This window comes from Cebus imitator, unplaced genomic scaffold, assembly GCF_001604975.1.
Source record: "Cebus imitator isolate Cc_AM_T3 unplaced genomic scaffold, Cebus_imitator-1.0 Scaffold572, whole genome shotgun sequence".
Lineage (NCBI taxonomy): Eukaryota > Metazoa > Chordata > Mammalia > Primates > Cebidae > Cebus > Cebus imitator.
The window spans coordinates 960,868-988,062 of record NW_016107887.1 but is presented as its reverse complement, the minus strand read 5'-3'; the positions used below and the strand labels follow the sequence as shown (position 1 = coordinate 988,062).

Below are 27,195 nucleotides of genomic sequence, written 5' to 3'. Positions count from 1 at the left end.
GTCTGCCGTCCTCGGCCTCCCAAAGTGCTGGGATTACAGGCGTGAGCCACCGCGTCTGGCCTCACCTACTGTTTTCTCCCTGTGGGAGCATTTTTTTTTTTTTTCTTGCCTTGGAGTGGGCCAAGGGCATCTCCCTCCCTTTGTTCATGCAGTTCCCGGACCCTGGGTGCTCTTGTTTGACAATTAACATATACTGCCACAGACTTGGCAGCACTCTGCACAAGTGCCTGCCTCAACAACTCTTTTCATGTGTGCTACAGCTGTGCTTTTATACATTTGGCACCCCTGTAATCATTCTCGAACATGGCAGAGAATTTGGCCATGATGGAAAAAATAGAAAACTAGAATCCAGGAGATGTGCACTGGCCCACCAGCACTGCCGCATCTTAGCTGTGTGACTTTGGGGAGGTTACTTACCCTCTCTGGGCCTCTGATTTTAAATTTAAGCAAGGTTTGAGATATTGGCCCAGTAGCAGTAGCTGCTGTGAATGGTGAGATTACTTGAGGAGAGGAGCTGGCCTGCTCGGGACACCTACATGTGCTTGAAGGTTTTGTTCTCTTTCTCTGATCTTGGGACTCCCAGTGCAGAGACAACGTAGGCAGAGGGGGGAGTCTAAGGAAGGACAGAGCAGTTCAGGAGGACTCTTCTTCCTCTGAGTCTACATGGGAACCATGGGTCCCAGGGGATTTCAGAAGAGCAATTTCTTTTCTTCCAGATGTGTCTCCCTTCATGGTCCTCACAGCCTGTTGAGTACCAGGCGGGGTGGTGGGTCATGCACCAAGTACATGGAGAAACAGAGGGGTCTGTTGGGAGCAGTGGCTGTGCACTGGTGCCTCACACACATCACCACGTGGGGGCCAATGATAACCTTGCCAGGGGCTGCATCCCCCTCACTGTCTGGGGGAGCCAAGGTCAAGGTTGTAGAGCCTGAGGGCCATGGGGCTGTCCCGGACCCCACAGCCCTGCCTTCCTGCACCTGACCAGTCCAAGCATCTTTTGTAGGGTCTGGGCTCCCCTCCTGAGTTTGCCATCTCCCCAAAGGACCCAGGGTGGGGGGCTGGGGGCTGTGGGAATCCCTGGCTGGAGTGGCGGAGGAGGGATCAGCCCAGGTGGGAGCTGTGATTCCCCTCCCAGTGTCGGATGGCTGGAAGAGGAGGAGCCAGGGACAAGGGCTCTGACACAGGTGTCCACCCCTCCACACTCTGGAATGCCCCGGTCCTGGAGATCCTTGTTGGTGCTGCTCTCTGGGTCTTCGTGGTGCTGTTATCCTCCTGGTCCCTGGTGAAGCCATGGCAGGTTTCAGTTTCAGGTACAGTGATGGGAAGGTGGACAGAGAAGGCAGAAACCCGTGCTGCCTAGGCCCCAGACCCCATAGGCTGGTCCCCCCAGGGCCCTACAGGCAGGTGATCTTTTCTTGGAGAAGAAGAAAATGGGAGAAGCTGCCTGTGTGGGGCAGCTGCTGTAATACATGTTACCGTCTGTGCTGGGAAGGCTGTCTTCCCAGTCATCCTGGGAGGGAGGGTACTCTGCATCACAGGGGAGCGAACTGAGGCTCCGAGAGGGGAAGTAACATGGCCAAAGACAGAGAGCAGATGTAGACTGTGCTGGTCCAAGCACACATGCACCTCTCATTGTGGGAGAATTCAACTCATATTTTAAAATAGGATTATTTTGCTGCTGGCAGTAAAATGCCAGCAGTCCTGGGGAACCTTTATGTTCCCCATGTCCCTATCTCCTTCAGGGTGGAGCAGTGAGTGTCAATTTGTCTGGGTGGGACAGTGGGGACTGACTTGGGGTGTCAGAGCCCCTCCTTTGCTCCTAGGCTGCCAGCCTTGGCATTGTGGCTTTGGGCTGGTGTCCCTGAGGTCATTTTCCCAACAGAGACACTGATGTGAGGGGAGAGGAAAGAACTGGTGTCCTGTCCCCAGTGAACACAGGATGAGTCCTCAGGGCCTTGGACAGTGAGGCTGCTGCTTCCTTTTAGCTGTCACGAGGTTATAATGATGATTTCCCTTAATCTGGGCTAGAGTGTGCTCTTCACTCCAGGATCCTTCACGTTTTACCTCACTGGATCTTAAAGATCAGTCAGTGATCAAGGCAGGGCAGGTGTTTCTCTCTAGTGTGCGTGCATGTGTTTGCCTGGATCTGTGTCCTTGTGTGTATATACGTGCATATATGAATGTTCAGGCACCTCTGCAGGTAACTACATGTACTCGTATGTATGCACATGTGTGTGGCTGCATATGTGCTGTGTGAGTGTATGTGTGGTGTATGTGACCATGTGTGACTTTGTGTGTGTGTGTGCCCATGCACACGTCTGTGACTTTCATGTGGGGTGCATGTGTGAGCGTGTGGGTGCATGTGTGTGTCGGGTATGTGGTTTGTTGGCATATGTTGTGTGTGCTGTGTGTGTGAGCCCGCGTGTGAGTGTGCATACATATGTGCCCATGTGTGGGTCCTGGGCACGCATGCCACACTGCTGAGATCACAGCGGAGGTGAGAACACCGTGGCTCTGCGGTGGCCGTGATTGCTGAGAGGCGAGGCTTCATGTCTCTCCTGGAGATCGATTTTGCCTGGGGAACAATGCTCTAATTCCTGTGAGTCACTCGTTAGAGGAGTTCAAAGAAGCCAGGTGGCGGGAGGGTGTCTGGGATTTCAGTTTCAGGGTGATTCGCTCATTCTGCTCTGATTATTAATTTATCCTTCGAGCCAGTCCTTTAACTCAGAGCTCTTAACCTTTTCTGTGCCGTGTGCATCTTGGTAACCAGGTGAAGTTCATGGACTCCTACAATAATGCTATAAATGTATAGACAAAAAGACGTACGCGTGTGAAAGAAAGCTATGATGTGATGTCTCAAGTGTTCAAGGCACGGCATCTGCGGTCAAGAATACACGTGCTGCTTCACTGACACATTGAAGGGCAAGGCCAGCGGCGGGGTTAATGAATGGCTGTCGTAAGTGGGACACTGCAGTGAGCGTGGACATAGCTGCCACTCATGCCAGTGGCAGCCCAAGGGAGACACCAGCTTCAGTTCCAGGCTAGCGTAGATAAAAATGTATTTTTTTCATCCGGTTAGACAATCCTGCGCTTTAACTGGAAATTGTAGATTATTTGGAAGCCAGAAGGGACCTGAGGAGCACCTGGTTTATTTTTCATATGCCTGCTTCTGTGTCAGAAACACCTGTGGAACTAACAAAAATGAAGCTCTTCTTGCCGCCCTGTGCCTAGACTTTGGGAATCAAATCTCCAGGGGAAGGTCCAGAAATGCTCCCAGAGCTTCTTGCTGTCACCAGTGCCCCTGCTGAGGCCCCAGAGGGCAGCTGACCTGGGTGAACCTCCTAATGGACAGGGGGTTTCTCCCGGCCCTGGGTACCGGGCACCTGCTCCCACCCCCTTAGCAGAATTCTGGAGAGTGTGGCTGTTCCCTCTGTGGTTGTTTGGAAGCGGCAGAGCTGTGTGAGTTTCGAAGGTGAAGTGAGGAGTTGACTCTTCTCCTCCCTGTGGTAAGTGCTGTGACTCACAGCTCCTCTTGTTCTGGAGCTCTGTGGAGCCCGTGGGAACCATCCCTGGGCAGACCCTCTCTGCTGTCCCCAGGCAGCCCCTGGGGGCCGAGGTGAGGCTATCCGCTGGGGCTGCCAGGTCTGCCTCAGATGAGCTTTAGGGAGTGAAAGTGGCTGCCTGGGACCCTGGGTACCTGGTGTTTACCTAGAAATTGTGCTAATCCTGCTAATTCCTGCGATTTACACAGCCTCTTGGCTCTGTGTACTATCTTCTTCTCCGGGAAGGGGTGGGAGGGTGAGCCCACGGATGCAGTGGGCACTGCCTAGAACCCCCCTGCTGCATCTGCTCCCCACAGGCGTTCATGAAAGCTCAGGTGTGTCTGTGTGCACGTCCTTTCCCTGAGCAGCAGTCTGGGAGGTGGGCATCTGAATATGTGCCCCTCCTCCCGCACTGCGTTCACCCTGTTTCTGAAGCCACCACACCCTAAGGTCTGAGGCAGCATATCGGCTGGAGGATCAGGCTGTAGGCCTGGCCCTGTGCCTCCCTGGGGAGCAGCCTGGGGCAGCTCACTCTCCATGAGAGCCTCAGCTTCCTCCCCTGTAAGAATTGGTGATGACATCCGCTGTGCCGATGTCAATAGATGGGATTGCCATGAGGAAGCTGCAGCTGCTGTCTGATCGGTTTGGGCCTCTATGGCAAAATGCCGTAGGCTGGGTACTTTAGGAGCAGTGGAAATTTACTTCTCACACTTCTAGACCTGGGAGATCCAAGATCGAGGCTCTGACAGATTCCGTGTCTGGTGAGGGTCTGTCCTTCATGGATGGAGCCTTCTTGCTGCAAACTTGGGCTGAGCGTGGCTATGGGAATGCTGTGCTGAACAGCTCCTGGTCTGGAGGTGATGAATGTAGTACAGGGGTGTTGAGTAGGGACTTGCTCTGACTGCTTCAGGGCTCCAACCATGGGCTGCAGGGGCAAGGGGGGCTTCCAGGAGGAGGTGACATCTGAGTGGCATTTTGAAGGAAGAGTAAGAGTTCGTCAAACACAGAAAGGTGAAGAGTTTCCAGTGGGTGGCATAGCTTGGGCGGAGGCCTGGCTGTGTGCAAGGTCAGAGCCCATTATTCCTGTTAAGGAGGGTCAGGCAGCCAGGGAGCTGGAGGGGAGAGGAGGCTGTGGGTAGACATGGGAAGACTTTACCTGAAGGCCAAGGGGCTCAGCAGGGGAGAGATGGAGTGAGGTGTGATTTTTGGGATAGTGCCTGGCAGAAGCATAGGGGATGATCTGGAGGGGACCAGAGGTGTGAAAAGTGCCAGGACCCAGAGGGAAAGAACACCTGGCACAGAGTAGCCAGGCGTGCGGGTGTGGGGGGTGTGGGGTGCAGTGATGGGGCTCACAGTCTTCATGTGTGTGGGGAGGAGAGGAGGAAGGTGCTCAAGTTTGCAGCTCAGGTGGCTGCTGTGGTTGTTACCTGTGACCAGGTAAGGCGCAGAGGAGCAGCAGGCACGGACCAGTGTATGCTGCTGGTGGGCCATTCAGATAGCTAGAATCTTAAGGGGCAGATCTTAAAGTGGGCTTAAAAGAGCAGGCAGCAATCCCTGAATTTCTAGGCCAAAAGGAGGCCCCTGACTCACCAGCAAGATTTTTCTCTCTCCTATCTACTTGACTTTCTTGGGCTTTCTGGGCAGGGAGTTTTGAAAGATTGTGGAAACTGGCCAGGCTGGTGTGTGCAGACAAGCCAGGAGCTGTGGACATCCTTCATGGGGCCTCTCCATTGTTCCTGTGTACTCTTCTATGTTTCTATTTAAAAAGATGTGGGAGTATTGTGTGGATTTAAAAAATAAAATTCTAGGCCAAGTGTGGTAATGCGCATTTGTAGTTCCAGCTGAGGCGGGAAGATCACTTGAGTTTGGGAGTTTGAGGCTGCAGTGAGCTTCGATTGCACCACTGCACTCCAGCCTAGGTGACAGGAGAGACCCTGTCTCTTAAGAAAAATTCTTGGCTGGGCTCGTTGGCTCACATCTGTAATCCCAGCACTTTGGGAGTCCGAGGCAGGTGGATCACTTGAGGCCAGGAGTTCAAGACCAGCCTGGCCAACATGGTGAAACCCTATCTCTACTAAAAATACAAAATTTAGCCCAGCGTGGTGGTGCACGCCTGTAATCCCAGCTACTTGGGAGGCTGAGACATAAGAATCGTTTGAACCTGGGAGGTGGAGGTTGTAATGAGCTGAGATCATACCACTGCACTCCAGCTTAGGTGACAGAGTAAGACTGTGTCTCAAAAGAAAGCCAGAAAAGTTCTAGGGCCTACTGACGTGGATGTAGCTGAGGGCCCTGGAGTGACCGCTGGTGTCTGCACACTGCGACCCTGGTCCCCACACTCTCTGCAGGACCCTGCCCACAGCCATGTGAGCCCCCACCTGTGTCCTTCCATATACAGAATCCCCCAACCTTGTGGCCTCCACACCTCCTCTGGTCGTGTCCCTATCTCTCTGGTTCTCTGATAGCAAAACTTCCTGGCAGAATTGCTTGTGCGTCAGTTTCTACTGTCTTCCAGCCCTCTCCCTGCCCGCACCAGGCCCTGGTAGCCATGCTGGCCTCATCTCCAGCTCTCAGTGGCTGAGAAAGTGTTTCTTTGGTTGGCTTCCAGGACCAGACACTCTCCTGTTTGTTTTTCCCTCCTCTGCCTTCCTCTCCCCACTGCCACCTCCATTCCTCCTCTCTCTCCTTGGCTGGTGTCTGCTCCTTTCCCCCATCTCAGTGCTGGAACTTTTTCGTCTCCCTGTCCACCCTCCCACTTGGGGATCTGGCCCAGGGGCTGCTGGGTCCCCAGTCCCTGCCTCTGGTGCTTCTGAGCTGCAGACCTGTGTTCCCAACAGGCTTCAGCTCCCCGCTGCCGTCTCCTACTTCATGCAGCTGCCCATAACCTTTCTGCCCCACTCCTCTAGGTGCCCAGCCAAAAATGCCAGCCATCTTCCACACCACCCTTCTTTAAAACATGTGACTTTCAGATTTCTCCTCTGTAGTATCTGATCCAAAGGCTGCTCTGTCCCACCACCCAGCTGGAGACGGAAGTGTCCTGTGCCCCGAAGCCCACTGGGTGCTCCTCTCTCGGTCATAGCCGTTTTGCCTCCCTCCTTATCCAGCCTGCAGCCCGGCCTGTCGACTCTGCCATCAAAGCATGTCCATGCTGCACCAGCTCCACCACCACCTGCTTAACCCAAACCACCATCGTCTCTCCCTGGGTTACTACAGTAGCCCCCTCTCCCCGCAAAAGCCTGCTCTCTGCTCAACAGTGGAGTGATCCCTTTACACCAGGAGTCAATCTTGCCTTGCTCCTCCTCAAAACCCAATGATGCCTGCACCTCCCTTCTGGCTACCACTCAAAGAAGCCAGCCTTCTCCCACACTGTCCTGGGCTCCTGCCTTTGTCCTCCGGCTGCAGTGGAGTGGCCCCGCAGGCATCCCATCCCTGCCCCAGAGAGGCCTGGCAGTGCTGCCCTGCTGCGTCCCTGCCACCCTCTCTGTCCTGCTGCCCTGCTTTCTTTTTCTGAGCCACCTCCTACTCACTGAAATTAAATCTACATTTATTTCCCCCCCATTTGTCTTCAAGGAGAATGTAAACTCCACATATTGTATCTTCAGCACCAGTGGAGGCCACAGTACAGGTGTGATGCCCAGTGCATACTAGGGGCTTACAAATATGTTGACTGAGTGTGTGTGAGTCAATCAAGTTTGGACATTTATTGAATGAGTGGGCGAAGCAATGAGCCAACATGAAATGAGTAAATGAGAGAGTCTGGTGAGCAGGGAAGCGACCTGAAAACGAGGGCCTTTCTCTGAGGACCTCTAGGTCATTGTCACTATATTTGCTTTTATTTTCTCGATGATTCACAGACAGAGTCATTATTTGTGACTTTATTTCCCTCATCAGAGGCTACCCGCCGCTCATAGCAGTAGGAACTTGTTACTTAGATTTTTGAAATCTGGGTAAAAGATGATGAAAACGCCCTGCAGTTGTCCATGAGGTCGTTCAGAAGACCAGACGAATCACAGGACTCATAATTCTCAAAATTAATTAAACCCTCCTTCCCAATTATAAGAGAATTAGAATGAAGTTGGTTGCTTGAGGAGCGAGCGGCAGTGTGAATCTCGGCCGGCGTTTCCCGGCTGGGTTTGGGCGCAGTGTTGGTGAGTGTCTTTGTCTTCTCTCTTAGGGTTACCACCCAGGACGATGAGCGGCTGAGATGGAGACATCTGCCTCAGCCACGGCCTCCGAGAAGCAAGAAGCCAAAAGTGGGATCCTGGAGGCTGCAGGCTTCCCCGACCCGGGCAAAAAGGCCTCTCCTCTGGTGGTGGCCGCAGCGGCAGCAGCGGTGGCTGCCCAAGGAGGTACTTTCTGTTTCGCACACTTGGAGGGCAGCGGGGGTGTTTTTCATTAGCCCGTTAGGATTTAATGAGAGCGGTGGCCCATGTCATTGGGGAGGCATGCTGGGTTTATGGAGGGCGAAGAGGAGGGCGCCGCTGCTCCCGGGAATCCCAGGCGCTATGAAGGTCACCCGTGAGTTTACTAGGAGGTCTGGCCACCCCAAGTCCAGGGGGCTGAGCTGTCTGAGACAGCGGCGGGTGGGGCCTGAGTACTGGGAGGGGAGAGAGGGAGGAGGGGCGTGGTGCCTGCTAGGCAGCCCTGGGGTGCGTGCAGCTGGCACATTTGAGATGTGCCCAGAGAACTCCTTGCCTCATGCCTGCCAAGAACTATTTTGGAAAGTAATTGTGTCCTGATGCCTTCTGGCTCTAATTAGAGGGTCAGGTACAGAATTTACTATCTTAGGTGAATTTCTGGCCAACTTAATTATAACAAAAGAGACTACATGAGCCACAGCCTCTCATTTTACTGCCCCAAAGAGAAAGCCTCTCTGGTTTCCACTGGGCTGTCCGTGCCAGCATCCCGTTGGGAAAGTTTGGCGGGAAGGCGAGACCTCCCCTGTGTCTGCGCAGTCCATCTGGAGGCCACAGAACTATTTCTGTCTCGGAGGAATGGAGAGACTTGGATTTCTTTTCTTCCCTTTTTGTTCAAGTGCATTTAGTCAGACCCTGTTGCTCTCACTGCTCAGGCACAGCTCAGAGAGCAGCCAGGGAGGAAAACGCGCCTTTTCTTCCGGCGGGTGCTCGGGCAGCGCCCCTCATGCTTTGATGTGTACACAGTTGCGGGGGGTTGTTTTGGTGCACACCCCGATTCAGTCAGTTGGGGCAGGGCTGAGTTTCCACATTTCTGTTGGGTGCGAAGATAATGCTGGGGCTGCTGGGTCACAGGCCACGTGGGGGCCAGAGCCCAGGAACATGGAAAGACCCTCAGAGGGGCTTCGAAGTGGGTGTTTCTGGCTGGGCATGGTGGCATGCGCCTGTAATCCCAGCCCTTTGGGAGGCTGAGGAAGGCGGATTACAAGGTCAAGAGATCGAGACCATCCTGGCCAAGATGGTGAAACCCTGTCTCTACTAAAAACATAAAAAATTAGCTAGGCATGGTGGCACGTGTCTGTAATCCCAGCTACTCGGGAGGCTGAGGCAGGAGAATTACTTGAACCTGGGAGGTAGAGGTTGAGGTGAGCCGAGATTGGCGCCGCTGCACTCCAGAGCAAGACTCCATCTCAAAAAAAAAAAAAGTGCGTGTTTCTGAGTGGACTTGAGGGCTTGCAGTGCCTGTTACTATCTTTACTTTTATTTTTCCTGTGATTCTAAGTGGGAGGTCATTATTGGGGTGTGTGGCCCACGTCAGGAAAGGGAGACCGGCGGTCACCCTTCAGGCCCCCTTGGGAAGGTGGCCTTCTGAGCTGGACAGTGCTTCTCTACCCTGTCCCCCTTGGATGGGGACTCTCTAGACCCTCCTGTGAGGAGGGGCCCACTAGGGGTGGAGGAAGAGCTCTTATATGGAGGAGCCAAGCCTACAGGAAGGGAAGGGCGGTGGAGGGGCCCTGGTCCTGGAGCCACATGGCCTTTTCCTTCCCCGAGGTCAGGGCCATCCCTGGCCTGTCGGGGCGCCTCAAGCTGCCCCTCTGCCCATGCTCTGAGGCCCTGTGAGCTCCAGGAAACCTGGCCTGCATGTATGTCTAGACTGCCTAGGGTTTTCAGCTTGAACCACCCCCGGCCCCAGCCCTCTGCCCTGCATCCAGCCTCTCCAAGCCATGAGCGGATCATGAACCACCGTGGTGCAATTTCCTGATGTGTCACGGCAGCAGAGGACAGACTTAGGCAATAATTAGACAGTAATTAGAATGTAATTGCGGGGGAACCCCTCTAGTGTCAGACTGAGTTGTCATTATTGGTGCAATAGCAACAGATGCTTGGGTGATTCTGGATCTGTGGCGGGAGTGGGGGCCAGACAGGAGGCCCAGCGTCTGGAGTACAGCAGCTCCACAAAGACCCTCACCACCTTCCTCCACCCCACTGCACCGCAGCCCCAGATGCCTTCCCTGCCCACCCTGCAGGCCCTTATTGTCTGACCCCAAGGCAGCTTGACTGGTGAGGTTCCAGCAAAGGGTGGACCCAGCCTTCATGAGTATAGTTGCTGCAGGCCAGGTGGCTTGTTGGCCTTGGAGCAGTCTTGCGCCAGGTATGCCTGCTGCTGGAGAATCGAGAGGACCCCGCAGCCTCCTCACCCGTCGCTGCTCCCGGCACCTGTCTCTGAGAAGCCTTTTTGGGAAGGGGCCTCCTGGAGTCAGGGGAGAGCAGCTGTTGCTGCGTGGCACAAAGCAGAGACATCGTGGGGCGAGTCTCCTGGTGCTGGTGGAACGTGGCAGCTGCATTTTGGATGGAATGGGTGGTGCACTGGCCTGGGTCTCAGTTTTCCTAATGTGTATCGAGAGTGGATTTGACAGGTGTTGTCCACAGTCTTTATGATCTTGGAACTTTGGATTGTCCTTAAATGTTACTGAACGGTGGCCGAAGTATATGAGTAAGAATCCTCATGTACTCAGCAACCCCGAGTCCCCCAGAAGGCTCCAAGCAGCCGCAGATGTGGGCCTTGCTGCCTGCAGGAGCACAGACCTGTGGGTAGGTAAGGAGAACGCACGGAAGGAGGCACCGGGCAGCAGCAGCTGGTTGGCATGGGTGCCCCTCAAGGGTGGGGATGCTCTTGAGCTTATCTCTAGGCCTCAGCATCTGGTGCTCATCCTGGCATGAGGGGTACCCAAGGGTCTTCTGGGACCGGAATGGTATAGGTGAAAGAGTGGGATTGGTGAAGGAGGACAACTTCATGGGCCAGAAGCATTCACTGCAGCCACTGAGGAGTTGGACACTCAGCCTTCAGGCGCAGGGCTGGGTGTGGTCAGTGGGTGAGGAGGGGCCGTGGGGCACTGTGCCAAGCCGAGGAGAGGGATCGTGCTGCAGGGTACACGCTGGGCTGCTGCAAGGCTGCAGGGAGCCGAGAATTCTTGTGGAGTGGCCCCCCTTTTCAAGTTGTTTCGGGGAAAGACGGATGAATCATTTTGGTCTGGGTGGCTGGTCTGAGGCCTGTTTGCTGGGGACAGGAGCACAGTCGATGTCCCTGTCGCTACGCAGGTAACTTCCTAGATGCCTGGCTCTACTGAGGCCTGGCTTGTTCCTCCAAATCCCGTGACATTGTCCCCATAGTTCACACCCTGATTTACTGTCTGGGGGAAAGGGATGATTTACACAAGCTTAGTGTTTCCTGGCTTATTACACATCCGAGGTGGGGTGGGGTGGGCGGGTCCTGTCCCAGGATGTCAGGGGCACAGTGGTGAGGAAACAGCCAAATCCTGCAAGCTGTCAGGGGCTGTTTCCCAGTATCTGTAAAGTATCCAGATGTGGGGGCACCCTGCATTCCCCCGCAGCTCATGACCCCTCATCCAGCCTTCTCTACCCCTCACTGTCACCATTCCAAGTGCTTCCATTCCACGGCTAGAACTGTATGGCTTCAGCTGGTTTAAACAGTGTACATACCTGTAGGCAGAAGGATTTCACTTTTTTGTTTGTTTTCTGAGGCAGAGTCTGGCTCTGTCGCCTAGGCTGGAGTGCAGTGGCAGGATCTGGGCTCACTGCAACCTCTGCCTTCTGGATTCAAGCCATTCTCCTGCCTCAGCCTTCCAAGTAGCTGGGATTACAGGCTCACACCACCACACCTGGCTAATTTTTGTATTTTCAGTAGAGATGGGGTTTTGCCTTGCTAGCCAGGCTGGTCTCGAATTCCTGACCTCAAGTGATCTGCCCGCCTAGGCCTCCCAAAGTGCTGGGAATACAGGCGTGAGCCTCCATGGGATTTCACTTCTGAGTTATTGGTATCTGTGAAAAATTGAAAACAGCCTACCTGTTCACTGATAGAGGATCGGTTCATCTGTGGAGCATCTTGAATGAAACATGACGTAGCCACTGCAAATGTTAATTAAGACTTTACAATTACAGGGGGGAACATGCTTATATTCTAATATTGAGTGGGAAAAAAAGAAGATGCAATTGATCTCAAGCCCCACTAGGAATAAGATAGAAAGTGAGGGTCAGAGTGAGAAGAGAGGACATTAAGGAGCGGGGAGGCCCCAGCAGCAAAGCTCGGAAAACCCAGGCGGGAGCTCGTGGCTGCCAGGCTGGCACGTTCAGAACCTCTCCCTTCAATACCTTTCATATTGTAGATGAGACCGACGCCCATTTGGGCCATGCTCAAGGCTTGAGGCTCTTGCCTCTCACATGGTGAGAGTCTCTTTCAGGTATTTGCATTAGGATCGTTGTTTACATTGCTGTGAGACTTGGGCCTTAATTTAGATCCTATTGCTACCCTGGGGTGAGTGTCCAGCCTTGGTAAGGTCTCCTCGTGTGTCTTCGTGCCTCAGTTCCCTCATCCATCCAGGCCCTGATGGCACCTGCTGTCTTCCAGACAGCCAGTTCTTTGAGGTCTGGGGCCGTGACTTATTTGCAAAGACTCCTACCTCAACTGGCCTCTGTTGCCTGACTTCGCTTAGGAGTCCATGAGGCTGGACCTGCTGAGAGCTGGGTGTTTCCACTCAGAGTCACCATTTCCCTGTGCCAAAATGTGCATGAGAAACACATTTGCAGAGCAGAGCACGGCTGGGCTGGACCGAGCTGGACCAAAGGAAAAAGCAGCCCTGTGGTCAGACTGGGGAAAGGTTAGTTTAATCATCTGGCTGTAGCAGTTTGTAAGAGCAGACGGCAGAAGCCTGGGAGGGCGAGTTCTTTCCCAGCCTCTTTTGCTATTGTGCTAACACTTTGGAGGCCATAAATCTTTTAAAACACATTTTGGCCGAGATATTTTCCCCCGCTTTAATTTCCAAAATGGTGTAATTTTAAAAGCAATTTGATTCAGATGTTTCTCATTGCTTTATACTGAAATTGTCCAAATGCTGTTGTATTTTCCTCCTCCACTGTTGGTTCTCTTTCCGAAATATTTCAGAACCTCTCTGTGTGCCTTACTGAGCACCAGGGACTCCTCCGAGCCTCTGGAACAGTATGAAAGGTGGAGTCATAAAACCCGGAGCTGTGTCTGATCTCATGAGTTTTGCTAGTTTCTGGAAACAAGCAGCCAGACAGGCTTTAGACATCCTGGGTAGTACCTTCTATGGCCAACACCCGCCTCTTCCACGGAGCATTCACTGTGTGCTGGGCCAGATGTCTTCCCAATGCGGGCCCCACCAGCAACATCAGCATCCCCTGGGAATTGTTAGAAACGCTAATTCTTGGGCCCCACCCCAGACCTACTGAATCTGGGTCTGTGAGGGTGGAATCCAGCAAGCTGTGTTTACACAAACCCTCTGGGTGATTCTGATACACTCCTAAGTTGGGGAAGCACGTGTTCTGACTACATGAGGTAGGGTGGGTCTTTCCATATGTAAAATGGCAGTTAGACACAGAGCTGCAGTGCCGAGATTCCAGGAGACTTCTGATGTGCTCACACAGGCCTGCCAGGGCACTTCCTGGACAGTAGCTGGAACACTGCCTCTCTTAGTGCAGGCAGGCCCCCAAGTAGTGAGAAGCAGCCCCAGCTCTGGAACCAGGCTGCCTGCTTAAGTCCCAGTTCTGTTGACCTGGGCTGGCTTTGTGCCTCAGTTTTCTCATCTATAAAATGGACATGATCTTGGTTGTGAGTATTCCTTGAGTTAGCACACGGAAAGTGCTTAGAAAAGTGTTGGACACAGAAGTGGCTTTGTGTGAGGTCCAAGATGAGTGTTTGCTTTATTAACTATTGCCATGTTTCCTACCAGTTTTCCTTTTCTAGGTCTGCACACTCTACCTGGCTTAGAAAGTTTCCCTTTCAATGGTCACCCCGGCCCAGTGACCCATTGAGGCCGATACCCAGGTTTCTGGTGACTTCCTGCTTGAGAGTGGTGGGTACCCTGGACAGCACACTGGAGACCAGACCAAAGGTTACTAAAGCTGACCAAGCCTTAGACTCTTGTGACAGTCACTGTGTAAGTGCAGAGTCCAGAGCAGCTCCTGGGCTGGGGCGTGGGCACGTGTATTTTTAATACGCTTCACAGGTGCAGTTGGTCCAAGGCATGAACAAGATCTCTTGGAGTATTAGAGTCTCAGGTGGGGAGGCGATGGTTTGCAGCTAGTGGTACTGGTGGGGCTGTTACCCGGTTTGCATAGCTAGGGTCAAGCACTAAATGACTCTCAGCGTAGTGCTCCCGTGTTCCAGGAGGCCTCTATGCTACCTACTCACTCCGGCAACCCTCTTATCTTCTTCACTGGCCCTGCTGGCTTCTTGGGAAGTTTTTCTGAGGCACAGTTTTGCTTAGTGGAGAGGCACGCATGTCTGTATGGGAGTGCTGTGCAAATACCACGATATTTAAATGACTCAGACTTCTAGCATTTTCACTGAGTTGGCCAGAGCTAGAAAATCCCTTCCCACCACCTACCTTACCACACCTAGGAATCGGTCCGATACCCCTCCATTGATACGAACCTCCAAGTCCCTGTTGTCTTTGCAGTCTGTCCTTTTACTGTGCCCCCAGGATCTCCATGTGGGCAGGGAATTGCTTGTTCACCACTGTCCCCACATCTCCCTCGCAGCAGACATCCAATAGGTGATTATGGAATCTGATTCTATCATGACAGAGGTGTTCCCAGGGGGCTGGTGTGGTCAGCTGTCTCTGGGTGTAAGAGTCAGTTGAGGCTGGCCCTGGCCTTCAGTCCCCTGCCAGGCCCCGTGGACAGCAGGGAGCTGAGTGGGCCAGCTTCCCTGGCTTATCCTAGTTTCTCTGCTGAGGCCACACAGTTTTGCGTTGGGCCTGGAGATGCACCCAGGTGTGACTAAGTGGGCAATTACTCTTACTTAGGTGATTTTCAGGATGGCTGTTGATGCTGCTGCGAGGCTTGTTTTATGGCCCAGCCGCACAGGACAACCAGTTCCCATCAGACTTTGTCCAGAACGCAGAGCTGAGTTCCCCTGGCAGCCTGGCTCACCCAGGAAGTGGGGTACAGGCTGACCACCCAGATGTTTTCCGGGTGGTTCAGGAGTATACTGCAAGGTTGGGTGCCTGGGGCAGAGGGATGAGGTTGGAGGCTTCTTCCTGTTCCCAGCAGAGTCTGGTGGGAAGAGCATGGCTTGGGATCAGGCAGATCTGGGCTCTTCTCATCCCTCTGCTTACCAGCCATGTGCTCTTGGCAAGTCAGGGAACTTCTCTGAGGTCCATGCCATGGTGATGGTAGTGATCACAACTTCTGGCTACTGTGGAACTAAGCAAGACAGGTCTACAGGGTGGCTAGCAGAGCGCGTGGGCACAGTGGAAGTAAATGTCCACGTAACAGAAACCCTAGCATTCCTCTGGGCTATCCTGGCCTCACACTCACGGCGGTGCCTTAACTGCCACTCAGAATGGCTGCCGTCCAGAATCAGCCCCATTTCACCCAGCACAACAGGTTCGTTCTCTGCTTCTGCCCCAGCCCAGGGTCTGGACCCCGGGAGGCTCTCCTGGCCCCTGCCTGTTGCTCCCCTTGGTTGTGGAGGCTGACACACAGGTTTGCACATGTCACTCTGTTTTCTGGCTGGTGCCTATGAGCTGGTGAACTCTACCTGCCTGGAATGACAGCATCAGAGGACAGTGCTAGTGGCTTCTGCTTGTGGGTGCTCCCTGGGGCCTTGGCCACAGCTGGTAGGCACTCCCTCATTTCTCATGGTTCATTGTGGATGCTCAGCTAAGGCAGAGTTGGCTGAAGCTGAAAGTCATTTCCACTTACGGAACTGGAAGAAGCCTTTGAAATCCTCAAGTTTGAATCCATTCATTTTACAGATGTGGAGACTGAGGCCCAGAGACATGAAATGCAAAGGGTTGCCTGGTGATATCACTTGGACTGGAAACCGATTCCCCAGGAACATTCCATCACGTGGGACACAGCTGTCCCTCAACCTGGCCCTCCTCCTGGCCCAAACCCCAGCTTCCCAAGCGACTGTGTTTATGTTGGAAACATTTTTCTGACGTTTGGTTCTGTCAAAACTAATTTTAGCATTTCTAAAGCTTGGTAAAAATACAGCCTCATTACTTTGATGTCAGTGCATGGTTTACTATTAGTATCTTCTGGGGTTTATCATTTTAGTCATGTTTAACACGGCTGCACCAGGCATGCACTATTAAATCTGGCTTATTTTACATTCCTGTCCGGAATTATTTATTTGTAACAATTTCCTCTCTATCAAAAGACACAGCTAATGCTGTGTTTTAATGTGTTATTTACACACAAAATAACCTATTTACCACTCAGTATGCGCCGGAGGGAGAATGGATGGGCCCCCGTTCCCTGTGTTCTGTTCTATCAGAGTTTAACAATCTGGATTGCTAATAGAACCATTTATCATTGCTTGGGAGGGGGGGAAAGAGATAATTTATTTTATGTTTGTGGCCAGGTCTCACCGCCTCTGATCTTGGGACCATTTTGAGGATAATGAAGTAAAGCCTTGCATTTAGGGGGGCTGTGGGGTGCCTGGGCCTGGGTGCCTCTGGGTTCCCTGCCTTCATTCATGTACACATCCCGCAGATGGTCCTGAACTGTGGATCAAAGAGGTGGTGGTGACAGGGATGCTGCCTCTGCCTTCTAGAAGCTCCCAGTTGGAAGTGACACTTAGGAGATGGTGACGAATCCTGCCCATGGGGCTTCACGGGGTGGGGAGTATCTGAGCCTGGGAACATTCAGTGTTCACCAGGTGGAAAGAGGAAAGGGTGGGTGGGCCCTGGTGGGAGGAGGAGGGGCAGAGTGGCCCGTGGGAGTGTGGGGAGGGGGGATTGGGTGTCATTGGCTCAGTTCATTTGTTTGCTGTGTGAGTCCATATGTCTCCTGCCTGGCGTGTGGGGTCTGAAGGATGAGGCTCCTGTTGCCCTAGGGGGAGGTGCAGAGGTGGCTGGCACCCAGGTGGGTGCATGGCTGATCCAGGGTGCAGGCTGAGGTCCCGTGGGCTCTTTGAATGGACATTGAGGAATAAGGAGAGAAAGCACCATTTGAAGCTGCTGTCCTCTGTGAAGCTCTGTGTGGACACCAGAGGGGTTTAGGAAGTAGGGGCCGTTGCCCTGTCCCCAAAAGCCTGTGGGTCCCCCATGGAGAAACTAGTCACCCCATTTGCGATGCTGATGTGGGCATTGCCTGCTGCCTGCCGTGATCCAGGAAAACGTTAGGGAAGGATCGTGGTCTCAGCAGGCCCTGAGATCTCCACTCGATGCCCAGTCAGTCCCACTGAAAGCCACTGCACACTCAGATCAGGGGGCTGGGGATGGGTCACCAAGGTGTGATTGCAAAGTGTGGCAGGGTTTGGGCAAACCCCCTGGGGATGATGCAGGGAGCCATCAGCCCCAGGACACCAGTATGGTCTGGGAGGTGGGGTCTGGGCTTGGACAGGTGAGGTTTGAACCCTTGTCCTGCCCCTTCTCAGCTGAGTATCCTGTGCTGATCTGAACCCCAGTGTCCTCATCTTAAACACGGGCAAAGACACTTCTCTTTGGGGGCTAGGTTGACCAGTAATGAGTCTCCAGTGCTTAGATGGCCACTGGCACACAGTAGGCATTCTGTAAATGGTAGTTGATGCTGTTAGTGTTATGGTTCTTGCTCTGGTGATGATTCTTAATTCAAGAACTATTTTCTGAAGGCAGCACATATGTTTCCAATAAACACTTGAGAAAGTAAATGAAGAAGCTGAGTCTCCATAATGAGTGAGCTGTTCACCCATGATGAACAAGGAGGAACCGCACTCTAGCCTAAGGAACAGCATGGGCAAAGGTCCTCGGGTCTCAGAATGGCTGGAGAGGCCGAGCTGAGCAGGCAGCACTGGCAAATGAGGCTGGTTTTGTCAGGGCTGGGGAGGCAAGGGGCTCCCTTCGCTCCTCGGCCCTGGCATAAGCTCACATCTGAAGCTGAGTCTAGTGGCCCTTCCTAGGATCTGTGTTCTCCTGCTGGTCATGGCCACATGTGGACGCTGGTCACTCAGCCAGGCCCTGCATGCATGGCTTGCTTGGACCCCCTACCCCAACCTTCAGCATCTGGCTTCTTCTCCTCCTGGGGGGGCAGGGTGGGGAGGGAGCCAGAGGGGCTCTGTCTTGAGAAACCGCCCTTGGCTCTTCCCTGTGAATAGTCCTGGCTGACCCTGCTTGCAGAGGGTGTGGATTTCTGCTTTGTGTTGTGGGGGATTGTGAAGCCTGAAACCCTGGCACCAGACAGCCCGCCTCTGGGCAGAGCAGGGCCTCATCCGCCGTCTGACTTTATGTCTCGTTTTCAGCAGTGATATTTGAGAGGAGCTGTGGGTTTGGTGTGGGCTTGGGCAGTGGACACTGCTTTGCACCTTCTGTTATCCCTGCAATTCTAGAAATGGAAGGACATCCAGGAGAAGCCCCGTGCAGGGCCAGGCGTGTGGTCCCTATGTGGTGTGAAGGTGGCCAGGGTGGGGAAGTTCCTGTCCCCACCGAGTGCTGCAGCCTCACCATCAGGCATTTACCCCTTTGCTGTCACCTTACCTCTGGGTTTGTGCAGAGACCGCTGTTGTCCTTCATCCTCCTATGACCTCTCCCCAGTGGCTCCTGGATCTAGACAGCCTTTGGGCACTGGAGTACCTGTGACTGGGGAAGCTCACCCAGGAGAGAAGAGGATCAGAGAGGGAAGCAAAATTTGCCAACCACACACTTTGCTGACTCTGTGAGTTTCTGAGGCTCATTGTAAGCAGGATCTTTGTCCTGTTGCGGGTCCCCAGACTATGAGGTCTCCACACTGGAGTCATGCCCCTCCATGCTATGTTGGTGACAAGAAAAGCAACAGGTGCCTTCGCTTAGGGAACAGGCGGGTGTGGGCTCACATCTAGGTGTAGGAGCAGGGGCCGCCCTTGCCTTGTCTGTCTGTGAAAAGGGGGTGACAGGCTCCCCTCAGCAAGCTCTGTAACGCAGGGGGTCTGGCACGTGGACAGCGGGCTGCTGTTGTTATTCTCATGGGATAGTGGCAGTTCTTGCCTGAAAGCACCTGAGGCTATTTGTGTCGTCAGTGGCCAGGGCAGTGTGGAGCTGCCCAGCTGCCCACAGTTCTCAGCAGCGCCCACAAGTCTGGCCCCCTGGATTTTCTAGCATCAGACCAGCAGGAAGGGAGGACCCACCAATTCCACTCTTCAAGAACTACCTGGGATAATTGAAAACCTCTGTGCACACAAAACCTTGTATATGAGTGTTTATGGCAATGTTAGTTACAATCGCCCCCAAACGGAAATGACCAAAGTGTCCATCCGCTAATGAATGGATGAGCAGAATGTGGTATGTTTGTACAATGGAATATTACTGGGTCATAAAAAGGAGTGAAGTGCTGATCAGTGGTATACACAGATGAACCTCGCAATGGTATGCTAAGAGAAAGAAGCCAGACAGAAAAGCACCAATATTGTAGGATTCTATTTCCGTGAATTGTCTAGAATGGCATATCCATAGAGACGGAAGGGAGATGAGGAGGTGCCAGGGGCTGGGAGAAGAGGGAATGGGAGTGATTGCTCTGGGCATGGGGCTTCTTTGTGGGGGGATGAAAATGTTCTGTAATTAGATCGTGGTGATGGTTGCACAGCCCTGTTAATGTATTAAAAACTACTGAATTGTAGACTTTGTAAGGGTGAATTTTATGGTATGTGAATTATGTCTCTGTTTAAAAAAGAAGGGAGGGAGGAGAAAGAAAGGATGGAAGGAAGAAAAAGAGGAAGGAGGTGAGGGGAGGGAGGGAAGGGAGGGAGGGAAGGAGCTAGTGGCGGCATGGGGGCCTGGCCGTGCGCTGCCCTCAACCCCTGGGATCTCCAAGTGCCTCGCGCACTGCTGCCCCTCAGGGAGGACCCGGCTTCCCCCGGCCAATGAGCAGCCTCTCCATCCAATCTATAGGCCCCAGAAGCTCTAAAAATAACTGAAGTGGAAGGAGGGTGTTTAATGACAAAGTAAATAATTACATTAAGGGTGCAAGTTTGGAGGAGAGCTGAGTAAATCACTGAGAAAGAGCGCCAGCCTCCTTCTCACTTCCAGTCCTTTATCACCAGATTACATCCTCCCGAGGACCCGGAATCATTGATTGTGGCTGGTGGCAGGCTCTGCAGTGGTGGGAGCTGCGATCAGGCAGGTGCTGAGAGAGATGCCCTGTGAGCATTTCAGGGTGACGGTGCTGGCCCTAACGCTGGGTGGATGAGCCCCAGGGGCCAGGTCTCTGTGCTGCTGGAAATCAGCTGCTCTGCTGGGAGGAGCCAGGTCTCAGGGATGGCCTCACGGCCTTGCTGCCCACAGCTGGAGAGGACCAGGCTTCTGAGCCAGAGTGGCTTCAGAGGCCGTTTGATCTAGTGAGGTGCGGGGGAGGGCAATGGTCTTGCCAGTGCTACGTGGTGAGTGTGTGATGGATCTTGGTAGGGAGAGGTCTGGGAGCCCTGGTGTTCCCAGTCTGGGTATGCAAGACCCTCTTCTGTGTTGAGAGCAGCATCTGCAGCGGGCAAGACCCAGGCGGACTGTAGCCCTGGGAAGTGGCAGCGTTGGCCAGCTTTGGCATGGTGTGGGCTAGGGTTGGCTGGCACATGCACTCACCTCCCCTATCCTGGCCTGGAGCCCTCAGTTAGTCCCTTCCCTTCGCTGTCGCTCCTCCCTCTACCTCGTGGCCTCATCCTTTCCTCAGGGAGACCCAGCTGACAGCCTCTCTTCTCTCCCGGGCCCTGTGTTGCCCCTCAGGATGTGGACGATGGGCAGGCTCCCAGGTTTATTGGGTGCTCTGATAGGGGCGCTTGGAAGGGATGAGGATACAGGGGGACGGCAGTGCCTTGACCTGAAAGGACAAGTCTTCTTTCTTTCTTTTCTTTCCTTCCTTCCTTCCCTCCCTCCCTCCCTCCCTCCCTTCCTTCCTCACTCTCTCTCTCTTTTTCTTTCTTTCTTTTTTTGAGACAGAGTCTTGCTCTGTCGCCAGGCTGGAGTGCAGTGATGCAATCTCAGCTCACTGCAACCTCCACCTCCTGGGTTCAAGCGATTCTTCTGCCTCAGCCTCCCAAGTAGATGGAACTACAGACACATGCCACCACATCCAGCTAATTTTTGTATTTTAGTAGAGACGGTGTTTCACCATGTTGGCCAGGATGGTCTCATCTCGACCTTGTGATCCGCCTGCCTCAGACTCCCAAAATGCTGGGGTTACAGGTGTGAGCCACCGCACCCGGCCTGGGACAGGTCTTCTTGATGGAAACTGAGTCAGGATGCTTGGTGCAAGTAACAGAAGGCCGCTCTGGCTCTCTTAAGCTACATGGGGCTCTGGTCCTCCATAACTCGGAAGTTCAGGGTTAGATTTCCTTTCAGGACTAGCTAAGCTTGAGGCTCCAGTGACATCACTGGGATGTGTCTCTTTCTCTCCGTGATCTCAGTTGGCTTTCTGCTGGCCTGGCATCCTGGTAGCTGTGATCACAAGAAGGTGGAGTTGCTGCAGGTGCATGTGGGCTTGATACCCATCAGCTCAGATGGAGAAGTGTCTCATTCCAGGTGATTCTAGCAAAAGTCCTGGTGGTAACTTATTGGCTGGGCCTGGATCCCATGCACCGTTGTGAACCAGCCACTGTGACCGAGGCATGTAGTATTTTGTGGGGTCCCATGCATACCTGTGCAAAGTGGGGAGGGTCAGCTCCCTTATCTGCTGGAGCTGTGCATAGAAGGGTGGCCCTTGTGATGCTGGTCAGGACAAATACCAGTGTCCACCTCCCTGAAGCCAGATGGCAGGAGGAGTGGGCAGGAGACCCAGAGAAGTCTGGGCACCTGTAGACACCCACTGGTGGATGATGGGGTCAGAGCTGGGCCCTTCAGAAGTAGCAAGGAGTCCTCTGGTCATTCCGTCCTCAGGGCTCATCCTCTGGATTGAACCAGGGGTGACCAGGCCTGTCCCCCTCCGCTGGTCGTCTTTTTGAGCTTCCTGTAAGGGTACACAAAGTACTCCCTGAGAAGTGCCAGACCAGAGCCTTGGAGAGGAAATGCCAGAAAATTCCAGGGGTGGCATCACTAAGGAGGGCTTCTTAAAGAATGAGAGAGCTACTGGAAAGGTAGGGGTGAGCAGAGGCTCGATGGGGGTGACAGGGCACATGCCAGGGCAGGACCAGCACCTGCCAAAGAGCAGGCTTTGTACAAGGCGTAGGAGGAGAGGTGCAGTTGGAAAGGGAGATTGGAATCACTGTGGGGAGCCTGGGATGCCCTGAGAGGAGTTTGGACTGAGGGTGGTAGGGAGCCATTGAAGGGCTTTGAGCAGGGGAGAGGCATTTAGAATCAGTGCATCTCTTTGCTGATTGATTCGAAGCATTCCATACCCACAAATGAAATCCTGCTGGATAGCTCTGCTTTTCAGAAGGTTTTTTCCTCCCTCCCTCCCTGCTTCCCTCTCTCTTTCCTTCTCTTCCTTTTTTCCGCAAGTGTTTACTGGGGGCAGTGTAATCCCCGGGTGGGAGCAGGGAACACACAGACAAGGTCCACTTCTCTGGAACTGACATTCAAGTTGGAAGACACAGGCAAGAACCCAAATCAATGGCCATGCGGAACAGGGTATTCCAGCAGGGAGAGATGGGGGCTCGGCGGCCCCAGCCTTCCTCGAGACAGGAGCGCTTTTCCCAGGGTTGCCGAAGCCACTGCCTCTCTCAAATGTGCTGGTTAGGCACAATGGAAAACCAAAAACCACTTCCTCTGCTGTGGGAGGAGAAGAAACTCATCCCAAAGCCAGCTGCAGGCTGAAGAGCGGGTTCAGGTCACCCCCGTGCAGCAGGGCAGGGACACACACCGATGTCGCGGCCCGGCCCCCGCGCTATGCTGGGAGTCGGGCATTGCCAGGAGCCACTGGATGGGGCCTTGTGGAGGCAGACGTCCTGGGTCCTGCCCCACGTGGGAGCTGTGGCGGTTCTCCTGCATCCTTGTCTGTCACGGGGGAATGATGAGGACCTGCCTCCTAGGGCTGTGGTCAGGGCTGAAGCTGTGACGCAGGTCGGATTACAATCCCCAGGGTCATCCTCACAGGGGCTTTGGAAGGACTGACCGCGCTGCCACATGGGGGACCTGAAGCCCTTCTTTCCATCACAGGGGTCATGACTCCCAGAGTGGCCTTCTGGGGGCATGTCTGGCCTCTCCCTACCCTTAAGCCCTGGGACGTCATGGGGGACCCCATAGTCTCTGTCTGGGGACACCACCCTTCCTAGTTGTTCAGGCTGCCAGGGAGCCCCTTTCTCCTGTTGCCATCCTTGGCATGCGGGCCCTGACCTCTCTTTTCCTGGAGCTTTTTCTCCTGGGTTGTGTTTTTCAGGTCTCTGAACCTCCCGGGCTGGCCCAGGTGAGCGACTCCCCTCCCTGCCACCCTGATCCTGCCACTCAGTGAGCCCTGTCCTCCCTCTTCCACATGGGGGATGCTTCACAGCAGTGAGGGTGAGAATTCTCTGTTCTTTCTGTGTGTCACCACTGAGGAAGGCAGGGACACCTGGCTGTGTTGTGGAGCCTTTCCTGGGTAGGGAAAGAGCGCTCAACTGGGATGGGAGATGGGTCCTCTCTTCTTTGGGCCTGTGACCCCACCCCCGGCACTGCGAGGTCCCCAGGCAATGTCTGTGAAAAGGCCCCGAAGAATTTTCAGCATGCCACACACAGGATATGAGGCGTTGGCGCTCTTGGCCAGCGCCTGAGCACCACTAACACTGACAGTGTTTTGGCACGGCCAGGGTGGCCAAACATGTTTTTCTGTGCATTTGTCCCCAGGGAGGAATTGGAGGCTTCTGAAGACTTTAAAAAACACACCAAAACAAAATAACCAGAGAAAATGTTTGCCTGTGCTGTGGTTCTAAGAACTTCATTGCTTTGGGGAAGAGAGGCGGGCAAGAACCCCCTCTGAAAGCTTTTTCCAGAGGAGGTGGGTGCCTGTGGACATGCAGCCCACGTGATGGCTGCCACGTGCTCTTGAGCATCCTCATCCCAGAATGGCCCAGCTGCACACAGAGGAACACAGCCTGATCCCCTCAGCTGCGTTGAGTCTTGGGAGAGGGAGAGCCAAGCCCCAGACATAGACTGAAACTCTGAGTCCTGCTTATGCAAGGACTTTGCAGCTGCGTGAGTGTCCCGGGTGATGGGTGCCACCGCACTTGTCTGCCAGGCTATTCTCCTGACGATGTCCTTGTCCATGCAGCTGCAGCTGGCCCTAGATCCCTAGGTGCCCCCTCCCCACCCTGGCCCTGCACTGCTGGTTTCTTCACGCTCTCTTTGTTGTTGTTGAGACAGTCTCACGCTGTCGCCCAGGCTGAGTGCAGTGGTGCAATCTCAGCTCACTGCAACCTCTGCCTCCTGGGTTCAAGCAATTCTCCTGCCTCAGCCTCCCAACTAGCTGGGATTACAGATGCGTGCCACCATGCCCAGCTAATTTTTGTATTTTTAATAGAGACGGGGTTTCACCATGTTGCCAGGATGGTCTCGATCTCTTGACCTCCTGATCCGTCTGCCTCCGCCTCCCAGAGGGCTGGAATTACAGACGTGACCCACCGCGCCTGGCCTTTTGCTGCCTCTTGCCATTCTTGCATGCAGTCCTGTCCCCAAGACAAGTGGGGAGGATGGTGCCAGCCTAGTGGGCTGCGTTGTCCTGAGAAGGTCATGTTCAGCTTCCCCACCATCTAAGGGAAGTCTGTGCCTCTGATTTGAGGGGAAGATGCATTTCCTAGGGTTACTTTCACACATGGTGTCTTAGTTATCATTCTGAGAAGCAGGCTTTTAAGAGAACAGTTCTGGTGCACCTGGTTTATTTGGAGTTGTAGGGAAAGGAGTGGTGAGGTGAGGTGGGAGGAGAGCACCTGTGAAGGGAACTAGAAAGCCAGCTGCCTCTGAGAAAACTGGAGCTTCATCCCTGGGGGGACTCAGGAGCTGGCATGATAGCCATCCCAGAGAAGAAAGCAGCTCTAAACACCGGTTGTTGACAGTGCCCCGCTAAGGGCTGCTCTCGCACTCCAGGCCTGTTGCACAGCTGGACAAAGTGGGCTTGGGAGACAGAAAACCCCCAGTTAACCACGGTGCCCGTGGTTGGAAAGGATATGTTCCTCAAAGGGGTAAGGGTACTGGGATTTGAGTGGGGATCAGCAGCATCTGCTGTACAGAGAGGGAGGTGGTGAGTGCCGATCGCTGTGAATTCCGGGGGCTTAGGAAGCCTTATTCTGTGTCTTTCTGTATGATTTTGTCATTAAAAATGAATGCTGATGGCTGAAAGGTGTGTGAATGTTGTACAATGGATACTTCTGGGCAGACCACCCGGCTGTTGTCAGATATCAGTGCCTCACTGGGAATGAGTTGATCAGATTTCATGTTGAGAGCAGTGTTGGATGGGGTAGAGAGAAGGTCCTCCACCCCCGGGCTGCAGATCAGTACCAGTCCATGCCCTGTTATCAACCAGTCCACACAGCGGGAGGTGAGCAGCAGGCAAGAGCATGACCACCTGAGCTCCACCTCCTGTCAGATCGGCAGCCGCATTAGAGCCTCATAGGAGCAGGAGCCCTATTGTGAACTGCGCATGCAAGGGATCTAGGTTGTGTGCTCCTTATAAGAATCTCACGACAGATGATCTGAGGTGGAACAGTTTTGGGATTCCTGCTCCCTGCACTGGAAAAAGTGTCTTCCATGGAACCAGTTCTTGGTGCCAAAAAGCTTCGGGACCATTGGGGTAGAGGGCAGAAAAGAGGCTCCCTCTTAGAGGATGAGGTCAGAAATGGGTGTGATGGTCCTGGAGTTCCCCTGTGTGTATACTCCAAGACAAGGGCCAGTGTCCCATCCTGTCCTGTTGGTGCCACCGTCAGGGGGCCTGAGACAGGGAGAGGGCAGTGGTTCTCCAAGCTAGGCCTTTTAGAATGGAGACCTCAGACCCTGAGCCCCAGGGACAAGCCTGATCTATAACCAGTCACTGAAAATATATACAGTGAAATGGAAGTCTCTGCCATTGAGCCTGCTCTTGCAGGCCGCTGTAAAGATAAGTAACGGCAGTTTTCAGGCCACTTAAACCCTTACCTTTGGGGTATAAAGGGGTCTCTGCAGACAGTAAGTCTTTATCGGGAAATGTTTACTCATAAAAAAGCACAATGAAGCCTGGGAGAGAAAGCACCTCAGCCTTTATGGCGCTGCAACCCATCTGTAACAGGAGCTGCAAATCACCCGCAGGCCGCAGGCCGCAGACTGACTCTGTCCAAAAGTTGGGGTTGGGAGTGAGAGTAAAACCTGACTTGCTACCATGCAGACAGCATTGCCTGCCACGCCAGCCCCCTCCCTCCACCGAAAGAGGGACCGTGCTGCCCGTGTATTGCTAAGCCGACTTGCTGTGGCTCCCATGTGCCATGGGATTGAGCCTGAGCTCTGTGGGCACATGTGCCCTGGCCCACCTCTCTGGCCCTTGTGCCTGTGCGCTTCCCACACGCTCCCCGCTTCCAGAGTGCCTTCCCCTGCTTTTCTCCCCCTGGGAGGGCTACCCAAATGCCCACCCCATTCCAGCGACAGTCCTATCAGTGGAGTAGAATCACCCTGAGAGACTTGGAACCAGGGTCGTGATCGCATCAACTGTTGCCCAGCCGTGGGAGCAGTGATATCTCTGCAAAGCTACTCTGCATCTGGTGCTGGGCTGAAGTCACTATAGGCCAGTGGCAGTGGCAGTCCAAGGGGGTGTTAGGTGTGACATGGGAGAGAGCAAGGGCACACTGGAACCCACCAGGACGGCTAGAGCTCACGCCTGCCTGCCTGTGCTTCCAGCTTCATGATGGATAGGTGGATGCACATGGGTTTGAAGGGGGATTGCATAAGCCTCCTCCTTGGAACTGTATCCCCTCCTGGCTCTGTGGGAGCAGAAGGAGCTGGCTCCACCCCTTTTTTGCCCCACAGATCAGTGATGATGTTTAGGGACTGAGGGAGCCTTTGGGATCCTATACTAGCAGTTCCAAACTTTTTGGTCTGTGGGTCCCTGTATACTTAAAAATTACTGAGGACCCCAAAGAGATTTTTTTTTTTTGAGACTGAATCTCAGTGTGTTTCCCAGGCTGGAGTGCAGTGGTGCGATAGCTCACGGCAACCTCTGTCTCCTGGGTTCAAGCAATTCTCCTGCCTCAGCCTCCCGAGCAGCTGGGATAATAGGACCGTCATCATGCCTGCCTAATTTTTGTATTTTTGTACAGACGGGTTTCGCCATGTTGGCCAGGCTGGTCTCAAATTCCTGACCTCAAGTGAGCCACCTGTCTA

At 53.7% G+C, this 27,195-nt stretch overlaps 1 protein-coding gene across 1 annotated transcript in view; it reads left to right on the top strand.

The window, feature by feature from the left end:
- Window positions 1-27,195, top strand: part of GLI2 (GLI family zinc finger 2) — a 255,617-nt gene that overhangs the window by 52,099 nt on the left and 176,323 nt on the right. Inside the window, exon 2 of the mRNA XM_017516078.2 lies at window positions 7,717-7,891. Within this exon, the coding sequence (XP_017371567.1) occupies window positions 7,747-7,891 (145 nt within the window). The 5' untranslated portion in view covers window positions 7,717-7,746. The remainder of the gene's footprint in view (window positions 1-7,716; window positions 7,892-27,195) is intronic.